Source organism: Dreissena polymorpha, chromosome 2, assembly GCF_020536995.1.
Source record: "Dreissena polymorpha isolate Duluth1 chromosome 2, UMN_Dpol_1.0, whole genome shotgun sequence".
NCBI classification, from domain to species: Eukaryota; Metazoa; Mollusca; class Bivalvia; order Myida; family Dreissenidae; genus Dreissena; species Dreissena polymorpha.
The window spans coordinates 122298449-122316486 of NC_068356.1; the positions used below are offsets into that span (position 1 = coordinate 122298449).

The window sequence follows — 18038 nt, forward strand, 5'->3', positions numbered from 1 at the left end:
CAAGGTCAATATAGGGCTCGTATTTCGTTCCTTGTGAAATAACGATCTTACAAAGTTATTTGTCGACGTAATTTTATGCTTATTTTTGCATCTATAGAACTGCCTTCAGAAAATATTGACTGGTGTGTTTCATTATGTATATTGTGTTTATCTAATATGCGTTTGCGTCATAAGTATCCCATATATAACACTGTTTATCTAAACCCATAGTAATTGACAAAAATAATGCCTTACTTTTGATTGAATTTAAACAATGAGCCAAGTCGTAACAAAAGTATTTGGTATTTAAACATTCTTAACACATTTATGCCTAGCGTCTAGAAAAAAGGCCTTTGCAAACAGCGTAGACCCAGATGAGACGCCGCATGATGCGGCGTCTCATCATGGTCTGCGCTGTTTGCTTAAAGGAATTTCTGTAAGAAATATTCTAAATATAGAAATAAATATACTTAAGACATCCCTACTTTTGGAAATAAATTGATCCACTTTTGAAGGATGGGAGAGTCCACTAGGCATAAATGGGTTAATATAACAGCTATGTGAGGTCAGTGCTCTTTGTTTATCTCACAGTTGCACAAACAAGATGTAGGTCGATTCAATTAGCTCGATTAGAACATATGTTCATCCATTATGGTACAACGCATGTACTTAGATAATAATAAAAATAACGTAACAACTTGCGCACACCTATTTTTTTACGGTGCCCAGGTGTTTCTTTAATTCTCAGCGTACTCCTAATGCAACAGCCGCTTTGCGCCTCTTTTCATTTCGTGGTCAGCTTCGCCGGAAATGAACAAAATAAAAACTGTACAATGAAGTAGTTGGTTCCAACGAAATTAGCCTGTAACTAGAATAGCTTATCTTCTTAGACACCAATATGTTTCAACAAAAATAACAATGCGATTAACGTTCACTACTAAATCATAATAATGACAGTTGTAAGTGTATTGAATTCTGGACTGTGAAACGACAACATTAGTTTACGAATCGCAAACCGGAAGTCCTGTCAGCAGGATTAGGCTGTCAGCTTGAATGTCGGCACCGATGTTTGAGGGAATGAAGCATTTTGTTAAAAGGATACGTATTTTCATCATTTTGAAAGTATATATGAAAGGAATAATAAAAACCCCACATCCTCTATACATCTTTACAACACGGCCGTTAATCACGGCCATAATGTGATCCCATTTGAATTAGGTCAAGTGATAACAATATTAGACATCCGATTTCTCAGTATTTTCCATTGTTAATTGACCGAAACAAGTAGGAGACAACGGTTTAATTAATATCCGTGATACTTAATTTGTACTCCTACAACAAAAACACAAACTTAATAGTGTTGTTTTAAAGTGCGATACATAGAATTATGTATGAATTGAAATTCTCACAGGAAAGATTGACATAACGTTGCAAATTGTTATCATACCCGGCTCTTATGACTAAATATTATTTTTATTATTTTCAAAAATTTGATTTAATTTTATGATAATGAGGTTAAAGAAAATAATGAATGAGGCTTTTGGAGACGAGCAAATGAGTCTTGTTCTGGGAAAACCGGGCTTAATGCATGTGCGCATAGTGTCGTCCAGGATTAGCCTTTACGGACCGAACAAATGAATCAGGAATGACACTTAACGCATACACTGGATTAATCAGGAATGACACTTAACGCATACACTGGATTAATCAGGAATGACACTTAACGCATACACTGGATTAATCAGGAATGACACTTAACGCATACACTGGATTAATCAGGAATGACACTTAACGCATACACTGGATTAATCAGGAATGACACTTAACGCATACACTGGATTAATCAGGAATGACACTTAACGCATACACTGGATTAATCAGGAATGACACTTAACGCATACACTGGATTTTCGTTTCAAAGAGATTTCCTAAAAAAAGTTTGCAAAATTTCATAACAGCGGAAAGCGTCGTCCCTGATAAGCCTTTGCGGTATGCACATGTTTATCTGGGACGATACTTCACGCACGTGAATTAAACTCAGTTTTGCCAGAACGAGACTCAACTGATGAAGATTCTTAGGTTCATGGTGTTTTTGCTTTCGCTGTTGTTGATAGTTATGATAATGGAGGTAATGTATGTGTCATTAAATGTGCATTTCAGACGGACATGCATTACACAAGATACGTCTTAATTTAATTACATTCAACAAACGTGACCTATATATTCTCCTCACTTTCTGACCCCGGCTTTCCAAGGCTATCTTGGCGATTCATTGTATCATGTTGTTATTCCTAATATTGTATGTGGTTATCAGGTCAGTGCATATACAGATTACATTAATTTAGATTTATCTTAACGAGGAACGGAATATCTTAATGTTCGTTATCGTTCAAAGTCGGTTTTGTTTAAGATCTTATTAAATATTTTAGCATATAACGATTGCAGCTGTCCATGAAAACATAGCTTTACAGCTGAATTGAGTTTATTTCGAAAAATAGGCTAATCAGGGACGTCACTTTTCGCTTTTATGATATTTTTCGTCTAAAGAAAGTCTCTTCTTAGCAAAAATCAAGCTTAGGCGGAAAGTGTCGTCCCTGATCAGCCTGTGCGGTCTGCTTTAAACCCCCTTTTCACAGAGCACGGCCGAATTACTTGTGTTGTAAGAGCAAATCTGAAAGTATATTTCGCTTGATATTTAAACATGTTCACTTGATAATATATTCACTAACATAAATTAGATATCGATATCTTTTGATAAGAGGTCAGGTTATTTTGCCATTCAATCGAACCATTTTGACTTAGGGTGATAGTTCGATAATTTTGTTTAAACAAAAATGTACGGAGATGATCTTCATTCCGCAAGTGAAGCATGCATATAATTAAAATTAATCATCATTTTCTATGACGCCTAATTAAAAGCACGCAAGACAAATTGAAGATGATGTGTTTCGCGCATGTTTATCTAAGATAAGCACAGAAAGCATCTATTGAAAGTGTTACCTTGTGTTACCTAGCGTTAAGAAATAAACTATAATTCGATCTTAATTGGTCCGACAGTTATTTTAGATTTATTATTCGAAGATATTTACATATTCCTTGTTTGATATCCTGTTTATTAAGCAGAAGTATGATTTTTTGACTAAAAGCGTTTTTGTTTATGGTTAAACGAATTAATTTGTAGATCACCTGTTCATTGTTATTCTCTTGATAAAGGTAATCAATAATCTGGTATCATTAAAAAAATCATTTAACAAAAAGTGTGTTGTGAGTTTTTCAATGTGTAAGTTTATTTATCCCATATCGGACACAACTAATAATCTAGTGTGATCATTGACCTCTCATTCAAACCTGTTCGTCCCAGCTCTAAATTATCTGGGTAGTAAGCTCGTTTTTTTTATCATGCACCGAGATCGAAATGTGACCGACAAGCCTGTTATGGTAGCGTATCAATCTGCTCATGATAAGTTTGGCGTTTTTGTTTCGGTCGTTCGTGTCCAGCCAACTAAGGTTTGTGCTACTTTTGTCCTTTAGTTTTACTATTGACAATACTCAACATTCTTCAACACGTGACTGGGTGCACATACATGCAACGTTCGATAATTTGACTTAGTTTGGCTTGTTTTGCAAAAACGAGGTCGAACTTGATGAATGATACAATTCAAATAGCATACACATAAATTGTAAATATAAGGTACAGTTGAAGTTTTATAGTGTTTAATATTGGTCGAATGTCATAGTTATGTGTTTTGTTAGTTTGCAGAAGGGGCTGATTTTTCAGTCAGTTTCAGTTTGCAACGTAACATCTTAAAGGCAACTCCTTCACTTTGTGGAAGTAAATAATAGTTAAAATAAAATAACATTTATCATGAGATTATATTAAATATTTTAAACTACTACTTTTAATGAAAAGGTTAATATAAAGAAAAAGACAATTATTATGCACTACAGCGTCGCATTAAAGTCTATGTTGGGCTCGCAGTGTTTTAATTCTAAGTTGATCTACGCAATGTAAAAAATGAAGATTTTTCGTACTGAATTGCATGTATAGTCTAGATACTGCACACTTACATGTTAATGCTTGTGAGCGGGAGCTATTTTACACACTGTTGAATTACAATTACAATACAATTTGACCAAACATATCGTACCATAGTTATTTGTGTTCATACGTTACATTTATAAATTTTGTAAACACGGAAACGTCGTTTGTCGATTCATTGAAGGTTACACACTACCAAGTTATATTTACTATCGCTCGGAACGCAACAATACATCATAACAAGGGCCGCATTGGCCCTGAATCGCTCACCTGAACAAATTTAATAGCCTTAGGCCCAATGGTATTTGACAAGAAACAAATTTTCTTGAACAAATTTTTAGGGGAGCCTTTAAGGATCATCCTTGTAAAAAAAAATGAAAATCCGACGAGCCCTTTCTGACAAGAAGATTTTTTAAGGTATTAACCATATATGGGCATGGCGGCCAGCTTGGTTATGTGACCAAATTTTTTTTTAACAATATTTTTTTTTCGTTACGTAGGAATGCTCCACGTGAAATTTGGTTGAAATTGGCTCAATGGTTTAGGAGAATATGATCTGCTCAGGTACGCTAAAAACTTAAACATTCAGATAAAAGGAATTTTTGCTTGTTTTGAAGAGATTCCTCCTTTTTCTCAAAATTGACAAGATATCATCGACTAAACAGGCAACCCATGTTTGCATAAGGATAAATCCTTTTACCAATCAACATATTTTGGACTGAACAATTTCTCAATTTCCCACGATGATTCAACCCTACCAGAGCAATTTCCTAAGCAATAATCACCTCCCATTTTAAAGGAAAAATAATTTCTCATCAACAAAACTACAGCATTAATTGATTTCTGGTAGTTAACCCTTTTCCAAATTGAAAGAGGTTGCAGACGACAAATTAAATTATAATGGAATAAGAAGAAACTGATTTAATAGGGTAGGAAGCATTGTGAAGTTAATGGTCCGATGTTGCTCATTTTCGACAGGGCTCGAGTTTTCATTGATATGAAGACACTGTGCAAGTTTGGAAAGAATTGGATGAAAAATTTGGACTTTATTGCATAAACACCATTTTCTCAATTCAAGGGGAGGTAATTCTGTACTTCATGGACCAAAAATGCTCATTTTTTGTAGGGTTCGTGTCCTCATTGATATAAAGACACTGTGCAAATTTGGAAAGGATCGGACAAAAAATGTGGAAGATTTTTGAAAGTTTTCACAAAATAGGCAAAAACGAATAAACATGCAAAGTTCAACGAGCTCCTGCGGCCATGTTTTTTGACGAATCAAATTTCTTTGAACAACTTTTTCGGAGGAGCCTTCAAAGGTCATCCCTGTGAATTGATTTGAAAATCTGATGAGCGGTTTCTGACAAGAAGATTTTTTAAGGTTTTTACCATATATGGTCATGGCGGCCATCTTGGTTATGTGATCATTTTTTTTTTAACAATTCTTTTGTCCCATGACCTAGGGATGCTCCACATGAAATTCAGTTGAAATTGGCTCAATGGTTTAGTAGAAGAAGATGTTTACAAATTGTTTACAGACAGACAGACAGACAGACAGACAGACAGACAGACAGACAGACAGACAGACAGACAGACAGACAGACAGACAGACAGACAGACAGACAGACAGACAGACAGACAGACAGACAGACAGACAGACAGACGGACGGACGGACGGACGGACGGACGGACGGACGGACGGACGGACGGACGGACGGACGGACGGACGGACGGACGGACGGACGCCGGACGGTGAGTGATCACAATAGCTCACCCCGAGCTATCGCTCAGGTGAGCTAAAAACTCACAGAGGGCTGATTATAACAACGTCTCTTCCATTTACACGTTTACAATTGACGGTTTGAAGAAGCGGCTAATCTGAGATGACACTGAGCCGTGCTCTGTGAATAAGGGGTTAAATGCATGTGCGTAAAGTGTCGTCCCCGATTGGCCTGTGCAGTCCGCATAGGCTAATCAGGGACGACACTTTTAGCTTTAATGATATTTTTCGTTTCAAGAAAGTCTCTTCTTAGCAAAAATCAAATTGAAGCAAACAGTGTCGTCCCTGATTAGCCTGTGCGGACTGCACAGGCTAATCTGGGACGACACTCAACGCACATGCATTAAGCCCCTTTATCACAGAGCACGGCCCATACTTTACGCACATGAATTAAGCCCTGATTTCCCAAACTGTGGTTCGTTTATTTACTGTAGGCTATAAGTATGGAACGGCATGTACTAGCTGCACAGTTTACTCCGGGATGACAAGCACGCACATTCAATCCGATTTTCCAACGAAATATTAAAACGAATCAAGGGAAGGTGTTTATAGAACAAAAATTGACATGTATAATTCATAGAAATTCGTGATGAGGTTAATGTCTTTATATCTGACATAATACAAAAAACAAGGAGAGTTTGAAAAAAGGGGGTAAGGATGATAGTGGTTGGTACTTGACTGTAACATGTATTAATTCCGTTCGCACTTTCAGTTGAAAATGCCCGTCCAGAATATTCGACGATTTTGAAATAAAATAGTTGGGGAAATGAACACAAAATACTTACATGCTATTTTGCATGTTTTTATTTTTTCATTATGGGCGGCTATACATCAGGGAATTGCACATGTTTGTCCCACCTGACATTTCATAGCAATAATCAAACATAAACATTAGAAGCAACACTAAATATATTGCGGTTGATAAACGAGCCAGATACGAGCTCTGTGTGATGTTTTGCGGTAAATGGTTTTTGGTTATTAATTATTTTGATTGATAAGCAAAATTACCGCATAACCATTTCAGCTTCACAGCGTATTGCAAAATACAGTTGATTGCGAAATGGTTTTTTATTAACTTACATGTATTGTCCTGTATATACATTTATAGAAACCTGAAAAAAATAGATATGAATGTATGAAACTTTAATGTTTTACTAATATTAAGATAAAATTACCTCAAATGGTTAAGAAAACAGATTATTGCGATTGCTTCAGGAATGAAACTTTTAGAGAGAGATACAATATCTAAAACTTCACAGAATAATCCTACCACAGAAAAGTATCGTAATAACAGATTTAATTTTAGGACATCAATGAATAAAGAAAAAACAAACAAACAAACGAAAATAAGGTTATAGTGCGTTGTAACATTGGTCACAAATTTGGAAAACAAACACATTCGTGTGTAATCTTTTCAACAATTAAATACAAAGCCATCAAGTGCGCGTACTTCAAAGGTCTGGCACCAAATTACGCCGCCGGAAGTCTGCGCTAGACGGCGCTCGTGAACCCTGAAGAGCTCATATCCGGTTGTATTCTGATAACCCTATTGAAGGACCTTATGGGAATTAATTAGCGAATAATTAGTGTAGAGAATGCATGGATACTAGAAACCATATTGTCAAACCCAATACGGCTATTGTTTACATATGGCGCTACTTGTATTGATACTTTGTGTACATAGTTGAACTATCACCGCTCCATTAACTCCATGCCAAATGGCTGCGCTCGAAAAACTGCGTAACGAGCTTATTAACGAGCAACATGAATAATTATAATATATTTACATGCACATTCACTGTCTCATGCTACGTGTCATATATGTAATATACTACAGGTTTATGCTTATTTAAAATAAAGGATTGATTCATATTGTTGAGTTAAAATTGTTCAGGTAATCAATCCACTAGGTTTAATGTAATTTCATTCACCATACGTGTATACGCATATACGCCTTATACAGAGTGTTTTTGTTTCCTACAAATCCTGAATAAATCCGGGTTTTGTTTTTAATTCTAGGTAACGAAAAAATACAACAAACAAGACCTGTTTGACAGGCATTCACATTGTTTAACATATTTGTTTAGGTATGAACCTTTTGAATACACAAACACACGTATACAAGTACATCCACCACATCGCTGTGAAACGTTATTTCGATAATAAAATTAAAAACAAATCGTCAACCACAAGCAAGAAGGCTGAACTATCAACGTTATTTTCAAAATCGCTTTATCTGTCTTTCACAGCCCACAAATACGAATACTGTAGTCACAACCGGATTCGTCCTAAAACTAAGGACAATTTATAGTTATTCAGAGCATCTTTGTTGTTTTTACAAAAAATCAGGCACTCTTACAAAATTTCGTAAAAAGAGAACAATTAAAACCATGCAAGACAACTATTCATGTCCAGCTGAGCATGTGAAATTTAAGACAGAAAAACAATATCTGAGACGTTCATTAAGACATGTGAGGTACAAAATGGTGTTTTTATGTTTATATTTACTACAAACAAAACAAGTACCAGACAACAACCACAGATAATGGTTGCTAAACAAATAATTGAGAATCGCTATCGTTTTTATAAAGTGAATGTTTAATACGTTGTGATATCTTCGATTAGACTTACTTAGAGTAATTACGGCCAATGTGTTGTGCTCTTATAGATTTTAATTAATCAAGCTTTATCACGTGCTTTCTGGCAAAATATGCAAACTTAACGTATTTAATTTCATTTGTTTATGTATAAGTAAAGTTAAACGTTCAACAACACACAACTGTTTAAAAAGAAATGTAATATAACAAGTCATATTATTATTTAATCTACCATTGAACTATGAATATAATGTTCAATTATTTACCAACAACTTCTAAAGAAACGTGTTTGTTATACGGATAGCAATACGCGTTTCCCGTAGCAATGGAATGTAGTTAACATAGCCATATTTTTTACGTCACTAATGGCAAAATTGTGTGACGTCATATGCCATTCCGCTTTCTATGAACTTTTAAATGTTTTGAAAGATGGTCCGAGCGCGAAAACTTTTTCTCACAAATTTTACACTGGTACGGTTTTATCCCTGAATGAGAGCGTTTGTGTCGCGCCAGCTCGTCGGAACGCGAGAATCGCCACCCACATCCGGGCCACGTGCACGAAAATGGCTTTTCACCGGTGTGACGTCGCAAGTGTGCCTTCAGGTGTGAAGATTTGCTGTAAACCTTCGTACATCCGGCGTAAGTACAGTGAAATATTTTATCGTCCGCTGCAACTTTAGTAATCAACGGATTAGTGACACGCGGCGCTGGTGGCGATTTCATGGTTCGGACTTTGACGGTAGCGTTAATGAAGGAAGATGGGGTGAGTAATGAATTTGGGTTGGTGAACGAATACTGGAGCTGGTTAAGCTGACTATGGTAGCTGGTTTGGTTGTGGATTTGAGCACGGGGTGGAACGGACTTCTTCACGGGACTAGGGAAATTATCGATTACTAACTCTTGAGTATTTGGATTAGGTCCCTTGGCCGCGTAAGAATGCATAAGGCTTTGAAGACCAACACCTAAGACTACAAAGTCCTTCCTATCCTCGGACGGGAAACAGTCACTAGAGTCCGAGGAATCCGAATCACTTCCGCTGCTCCGACCTAGCATGCCAAAGTTCTCTTTTGGAAAATCTGACAGCATACTGTTACAATAGGAATCACAGAAGGACGTCACTTTCTCGCTGCTTTTATTCACAAAAACCGGACTTACGTGGTTCGGTTTCTCGATGGAGTCCGCAAGTCCCTGGGAAAACAAGTACTCTAAGTACATTTCGTCGTCCATTGAGTCCATGTCCCAGAGGCACGATGACGGACTCAAGCTCTTTAAGTCCTCCATGGCGGCGGCATCGGGGTCTTCGCCGACCGAGTTTAGCCGCTGAAGCGTGTACTGCTCCCGCTCGAGGCTCGAACTCAGCGGAAGGAAGTCCTCCATTCGCTCTTGAACGGGGAACTCATGGTGTTGGATGCGCACTGCCCTCATTTGTGACGCCACCTGCGAAACATACAACATATTTTATATTTGTCAGTGCGGCATTTCGTTTTATAATATGGATAAAGGTATAGCTTTATCCATTTTATCCTCTGTCCAAATATGGTGTCTAATACCAACATTTATTGGCACTATGATAAGAAATTATAAATGGATGAGGCAAACATAGTTATGCAGCATTTTTGTTTTTGTTTTAGTTAATACTTGTATATGAGGATTCTTTTAATCAGTTTTAATTAATTAAACCGTAAATCGATTTACTGTTTGTTTTTCATTTTTATGTCGTATATTCAGTCACTACCGTGATGAAAAGAACAAAAACGTTATTCTCTGATCTGTTTGGAAATGCAATATAAGGTTGATAAGAAACCGAATCGACACTTCAGTTTGCAACATGCTTTAGTTTTTATGCAAAACGTTTGGATGCGCTTTGTCCGTATTTGTGACGCCACCTTGAAAACACCCAATCATTTACTACTCATCAAATGTATCAACATTATTTCAAAAACTCGGTTGCACGTGTTCTTGATATATTTCGTTTAATCAATTCCATGATTGTCCACACGCAAATATCAAACTCAAATAATGGGATTATCATGTATGTGCATAATTAATAACTTCGATGTTTTGCAAATAAACATGTTCTTGAAGTTTGTCGAATATCTAACATAAACCGACATTAAAATATGCGTTCAAAGGTCATATTTATTATAACTAAATTGGCTATAAAATCATTCGCATATTCAGTACAACTTACACCATGCATCAATGGATTAAATCGCATACCTTCGATTAATTTTACACAACCTAGCTCGTTTGAATAGATGCACGTTGATCGACCAACTAAGAAATAAACAATACGAATGCGAAAATACATTCATACCTTGAAAACTAAAATATCACACAGCATATCTGTAGCACAATATTGTATTCTTGTTATTATTTTCCGTCATTCCGTATAAACGTTAAAGCTATTTAAAGGTATAAATTTTAACACCAGAATGCTCAATAAACCCACTGTCATGCAGTAGTAAGATGAAATAGAACCTTGCAAAATACCGCATGACGTCATTCATTACTTGGTGTAACCGCAAAGAACGTCAAATAATGGTTAAGGACGACTCTCGTAAATCACGCAAATGAAAATACAGTTACTTATTTTGTCATATTTTTAAACGATACATAACACAACAGCAATAGAAAAGGTATAAGGGATGCAAATTATATTTTGTAACGGAGACGTGTGCAATCTGCTGTGATTTTGTTTTTGTTTCATGTTGTATGCTGAATAAAATTGTATGTACAGTGCTTGAAAAGGGAGACACACATAGCAGACTCTAATAATAGATATCCAACTTACAAACACAACAATATGCATGCCGGTATAATTTGTTTCCTGTTGTTTAATATGACAAGTTAAACGTGCTTGCAGTTAAAAATGGTATTTTGCCGTATAACCTGCAAATGCGCATATAGGTTAGCTGTGAAACGGATATCTATGCGAATACGCAACTTTACGATTGTTTAGACAAAAATACCATCATTTAAGATGAACACTTCTTGCATTGAAGTAACTCAAGTACAACAAAGCAGTCACACTTTTTACATAATGATATTATGATGATTAAAATAATTAAATAATGCAGGCAGTATGAGCATACGTCCACGACAATTCTTCAGATTACGTTGATCTAATAAGAGTATGTACCTAAAGCACAACCAGCCGATAACGTCAAAAGTATTTCTAAAGAGTTCGGTAACAATTCCTATTTTGATAGAGGCAATATATGGACTCAAATTAGAAGAGCAATACATTTTATAACAGAAAAAAGCAAAGCTCTATGAAACATCACTAAATTATAACATATTTACCGAACGCATTACATTGTATCAGTCATTTATTAAAACAGACACAAATGTAACCGCAGAAAAGGCAGTAAAAGAACGTCACCAACCATAGACATTAAAACACAAATACAAATAGGTAAAAGAAAAGGTGTGCATATAAAAAAAAACTTTTGAAACAAAAAAACGGATAAATACCGTCAACAAGTCCTCGATTAAAACCAGTCAACAACACAAGAGGAATATGAAAACGTATTCGTACATATATAACAGTAAGCGCGAGCTCGGGCCTTTTGTTTCAACCCAGCCTAACGATTAAATTATCAATGAACGAGTTAACGAGAAAACTGTGATTCAATGATAAGTGCGTCCTCGTACAGAGTAAGTATATCAAGAGTTACGAGTAGTTATCTGAAGCTGGTATAAGCCGTATGTAGGTTCGTGTAATTAGTGCAAGTCAGTGGCTGGTGCAGATATGGCTGTGGTCGGGACAGCAGAAGAAGACGAGTAGAGTCCGAACTCATTTGCATATTTGCCGTTATCTGGGTCGTTATCTGTGTATAGCCATCCATTGGTAAATAGAATAGTTTGATTTCACTGATTTACATCCGATACGTTTGTACCTGTATCATTTATATGTAGATATGTGTGCGAGATACCGATGTTAACATGTATTAAAATATGTATACATGTTCGCCGCGCAACAAAATTTTGTATATGAGATGAATGCAATAGAAATGGTCTAAATAGCAACAGCTATATATACCATATTTGTATTGCAATAACTGTTAGCGATGCTGTTTTAGTTCTAAATGGACGAAAGGAGTGCGCAGATGTTTGCACCAAATATAAGTGCATATTGAGTCTGTATTCATCCATTACGTCTTATATTCACATAGATTTGTTTATTCAAAGACAAGTGCAAAAAGTCCAGTACTAAGAAATGACCTTTATTGGGTTTATTGAACCCATTGATATGGACTGTACATGTAAATTATGCAATTGTAGTAAAAGGTTTTTCTATGTCGTTTGTCGTACAATTCCAATTCAAACAATATGTTTAATTAGTACAAAAGCAAAAATGACATAACATTTTGCAAACCCTACCACAATGTAAGAAATATGACATTTAGCCAAACTTAGTACTTCATGATAAACTTTTACTGTCAATGCTAAACTGTAAACGTTCTCAAGCGCTTATCATACTCGTGTCTCAAACAATAAACACAACTTTCACCAATGATGCGCGTTTACTAAAAATTCTTTTCTTAAGTTGGTTGCAGTGACTTTCAATCTTGTGAAGCAAACATGTAATGAAATAAGCTTCTAAATAATATGTATTTTATTAAATGTATCTGTATAAATGATCTCTCTCACGTGTCATGTTCTTGTATACGAAAGGATCAAACTTTGCTCATGAATTGCTTATGATAGTTTTATCTCCACAATTGCACAATTGTTATATATTTAAAATTACCCTATCTGTCTTATCGACTTCAACACCGCGTCCGATATTTGCAAGGGCATATGACATAGATTAAGTATTAAATGGTTATGGTTTTAAATGGAAATTGAATGAGCAAGTATTATAATAAATATATGACTGGTAGAATAAAGCAAATATTATAAAAACATATTTATTTCTTAAAAATTGCATTAGGAGAACAAATACATCGACAGGGAGGTCTGCTTGATCTTCAATAATTCATTGTAATTTTAAAATTTCAACACTATTTTTTTAATATTTATATGATTAATATATTATTAATTATTTTTATTATTCTCAGTATACTGATGTATTCCATGTTATGTGGTAGGTAAACAAAACCATTAAGACAATAATTGCACTCCAGATCAAGTGGAATGATAAAGTTTCTTCATTTCACTATGGGTAAAAATGGACCAGTTGTTATTTATTTATAAACATTGTGGACAACTTTGTAGTCTTTGTAAAGAACTGCCTGCTTAATAATGCAAGACATAGTGAAACTAAATAAAATACTGTGTATATAGCTTAGCGACAATGAGGTAGACACTAAAGCACTGTTTCCAGCAATTGTTTAATAATTATAAGGTCATATTTATGACGCTTTAAGCATAATTTTATATAACAGTGTGCGTGGAAAACTAACATTATTAAAATTTGCTGTCAAACAGTATGAACTAGAAAGTTTTTTATTAATTTCCTTGGAAGATGGTAATTATCCATTTGCAGTCATACAAACAGTCATACGCGACTCCGCCTGTCTTAAACATAATGTTCTTAATGACTACTTGTGCAAGAAAAATACGATAGGTCTGAAATAAAAAACGATCATATGCATGTTTTTCCGCGGTAATTAATTACATAAAAGTTAACCCTTCGATGTGTATTTATATACCTGGTCGGGCATAACTGTTTCACGCACAGGAGCCCAAAGAAACCATCCCGCAGGACCAATCCGAGGTAAGCTGTGGTGATGGGTTCGATTCTTTCTTTTCTGCGGGAAAAGCGATGTACGCGTTGGGTCTGTAATAAAAGACAGCACGGTTTACCGACGGACACATGGGCATCGACAGAAGGATAGGCATGACGAGATGGCATTTTAAGCTGATATCACATTTAAATATTCCTCCATGTGCTGATGATAAGTATTTGTTTGAGTCTTTCAAACCTGAGCTGAAAAAGTAGAATGCAACTAAATAGCAGCTGATTTTATTACTTTAGGCACAGAGAGAATATCAAGCGCACAATGCAATAGCTTTGTATCAAAACAAATAATGTCCCACCAGGATGTCGAATCACATCGCTTTCTTGTCTAACCGGCAAATGCTCATTTATGCAGATTTATTTACGTAAAAAGTAAACATCGAAACTTGGGATTTATGAACTCATACTTGTATGTGCTGTGTTTGACAAAGTTCAGATTATATACTCATTTTTTGTACGTGTGTTTTGATCTTCATCCATCTGTGTGTCTTTGAATTTGATAGTCTTTATACATGTAGCAAATGTTATAAATCAATCGAGATAGCTCTCTAGAGAACGTCTTTACCAAGCATCATTTAAATTTGTATACATATAACTCGAGAACAAAGGACGACTATTAACTTTGAGATCAACATACCAAATGTCAATGTCGTAGGGGCCGTTAAAACTGCCGTGTGCCATTTTGATTCTGCATGATATGTAAGGAAGGATTTGACGTACGATCATCCCAATTAGTATATTGATTATTCGGGATGAAAAATAAGTTGTAGTTCAATGATTAAGAGGTCAACAAATTCGAGGTCACATAGATTTGTGATAAGAAAACCGATTCAACAGTGGCAAGAGAATGCTTAAACATAACACTGTATACAGAAGCAGGGTTGTCTTGATGAAATGCATGGCTCAAATGATTTGAGTGAAATGATGAATTTCCTGTTTTATGAACATCTCTGCATACATAAAATGTCAAATACATGTAAAACATCAAAACTTGGTATTTTTCAAACGTAGCTGACTTTGATAGTCGTATTTACAAATTGATCGCATTATTTTTAACACGTACACCTTATTTTTGAAATGACAGTTTTCATCTTATCGCAGATTAGTATAAAACCTTTTTTTACAGTTAAAATGTGCAAAAAGGTTTATTGAACCTTACACATTTGTATTTCAAATCAATTAAGGCCTGAGGATCTGAAAAATGGACGGGATGCCAACACAGCCCAGCAATCATAACTGCGCATTTAATGACGTCATTTGCAAAAAAAAACATACCCGAAGATGATATGTGTACAGGTCCTTGAACAAGGGGAAACTTTATTTACCGGAATTGGCTCGCGTTGGAAGCTTAGCTAATTAACATGCCAAAAGATCATCTGAAACGAAACAATTCAATACATGTTTTATCAACAAAACCCTCTTTAAAAATTGTAAGCGTATACAATCTCTACCTCTTAATATTTCACAGGTAAAAAACTAAACACGGACAAAAAAGCTTGAGTGACTCTAAAATGACGTAGAAAACAGGACAGAAAAAAGTAATCAAAATATAATATTATAAAATATACACAGCGCTCTTCGAATATATTACTATGAATGATCAACAACATCTTTGACATCTGAGCTACGTACACAGCTTTCAACATTGAGTTATCTCTAATGTAATTCTTTAACAATAGCTCTTGAGTGAAACTGTTACTTACAGAGCTCGCACGCTTTTTTATGTGTTTTTTTTTCCAAAATAATACGTCCTTAGATAATTCATTCAACGTAATGTAACTGTATTCAACACATCACTTGTTTTACCAGATGATTAATTCATTTCAAAATCGACCAATATGTTGAAAACTATCAAGCGAGATCTGTAACTATATATGTTATTATTCATACCTTCCTTATGATTTTTTTACACTTCCTCGATTTGAAGGGGCATATCGTATCGAAAACGGTATTTTGGTTTTCAAAATTAAGAATGTATGTTCGTAAATAGTTAGAAGTCGTATGAGTAGTAGTAGAAGTAGTAGTAGTAGTAGTAGTAGTAGTAGTAGTAGTAGTAGTAGTAGTAGTAGTAGTAGTAGTAGTAGAAGTAGTAGTAGTAGTAGTAGTAGTAGTAGTAGTAGTAGTAGTAGTAGTAGTAGTAGTAGTAGTAGTAGTAGTAGTAGTAGTAGTAGTAGTAGTAGTAGTAGTAGGTGTAGTAGTAGCAGCAGCATTAATAATAGTAGAAGTAGTAGTAGTTGTTGTTGTAGTAGTAGTAACATAAGCTTTACGCTTTTTTTCGTATCCATGAATTTTTACTTTGCAACAATGTATTGAATTGTATGATTACGAAATGAATAATTACGTTTAAACTGAACGCTGTTATTCTTTTTTATTTTGAACAAATACCGTCGATATGCCTCTTTGGTCATATTGCAGTTCGTATATAAAATAAATCTTCGTTTGTAACAATGTGACCGATATTTCCTTCCTTGTGGATGGTGTGGACAAGCATGTACAATATTGTACCGCATAGCCTTCACTTCCGTATTAAGCTGGTCTATGCTTTGCCATTATTTCTATCTTAAACTTCCTGACATTCGTTTGCTAAAAATGATATACCCGGTACTCAAATATTCAATACACAATAAAAATAACCACACATAGTATGGTTATAAATGTTAAATTTCCTTATATCCACGTGCATAATGCATAATTGTTTTTTGTTTCATTATTATATTAGAGCGAACAACAGATTGAAAGTACTTTGCATAGCAGCTTGTAACGTAATAACACATTTTTCGTGGAGAACACAGAGTAACAAATAAAGTTCATTTCTCTTTTCATCGCGATTTATTCCTGTTGAATATTTTCTAATACAACGCTGGCTAATGTTCGTGAAATACAATTTTACAGCACGGCGGCCAATATGGCCGCCATGACAAGAAAACGTGACTGCTCTACGCGATTGTCAAACTTAGACTCCCTTAAAAAAAAAATGACAAGTCAAAACTGACCAAACTGGCTGTATACATTTTCTGTTATGTCACCATAACTATGTCGGTTGACCGACTCTTATGTTCCGGTTCAATGACGCGTAGAAACCCGCTAGACCAAATTGTCATGTTTGCTGACAGGATGTTTTTGATGGCTTTTCAAGATAAGTATATTCGGTCTGTATTTCATAACTAATCTTGTTTTACATCTTTAAGTAAATGTATATACCTATAGGCAGTCACGTTTTGAGTTGCACCGTGATAACCGTGGTACATTTTAATGTAAACTTAATTACGTTCTCTTATGATTTGGTAAATATTTAAATTAAGATTCTATAATTTTATTTAAACCATTATTTTCTCTATAATTAAACATCTATTACAATTTATTCTTTATAATTAAACATCTACAAATAATCTACAAAATTTATGAATCCTATTTATGAACTTATGGTTGTTGTGATTAAAGATTTATTAATAATTTTATACAGTTATTAATTTATAAATACCAACTATGATACAAGCTGAGTATTAGTTGGAATTGATGTCAATTTCTGCAATATCCTTTTGACGGGTTTGCGGGTTTGAAAAGGTAGCCAGCACGCTAACATACACGCCAACACGACAGAACGGCAATTTTAGCCAGCAATACGACACAGTGCGACAATACGATGATTGTGACCTGTGTCGAAATTGTTGCCGTTCTGACCGTTTGCTCGTGTTGGTGAATTTCAGATCTCGCCAAGACTCCAAACCGATATAGCAGAAATCAGCCACCATCTATTGGCCTTTATAAGCTGATTCATAAATTGAACCACGAGAAACCAGAACAATTCTCAGTTGTTCTGCCAAAGGTAATGAACTCTCCATTATACGAATGTCGCCGTGAGTGAAGTTGTCTCTCTTTTTTAAGTATTAAAGG

At 35.2% G+C, this 18038-nt stretch overlaps 1 protein-coding gene across 9 annotated transcripts in view; it reads right to left on the bottom strand.

Annotated features, from left to right (window-relative positions):
• Positions 1–6586: 6586 nt before the first annotated feature.
• LOC127868821 (early growth response protein 1-like) overlaps positions 6587–18038 on the bottom strand; it is an 18922-nt gene continuing 7470 nt past the window's right edge. For 3 of the 9 annotated variants that reach the window (XM_052410900.1, XM_052410899.1, XM_052410897.1), the window contains exons 2-4: positions 15420–15520; positions 14056–14183; positions 6587–9832 (exon numbers count right to left, since the gene is read on the bottom strand). In XM_052410900.1, the coding sequence (XP_052266860.1) occupies positions 8780–9832; positions 14056–14067 (1065 nt within the window). In that variant the 5' untranslated portion in view covers positions 14068–14183; positions 15420–15520 and the 3' untranslated portion in view covers positions 6587–8779. Of the gene's footprint in view, positions 9833–11872; positions 12098–14055; positions 14184–15419; positions 15521–15847; positions 16005–16529; positions 16546–18038 lie in introns of those variants that run through there. The other 6 variants (XM_052410896.1, XM_052410902.1, XM_052410901.1 and 3 more) reach the window with 5 other exon arrangements.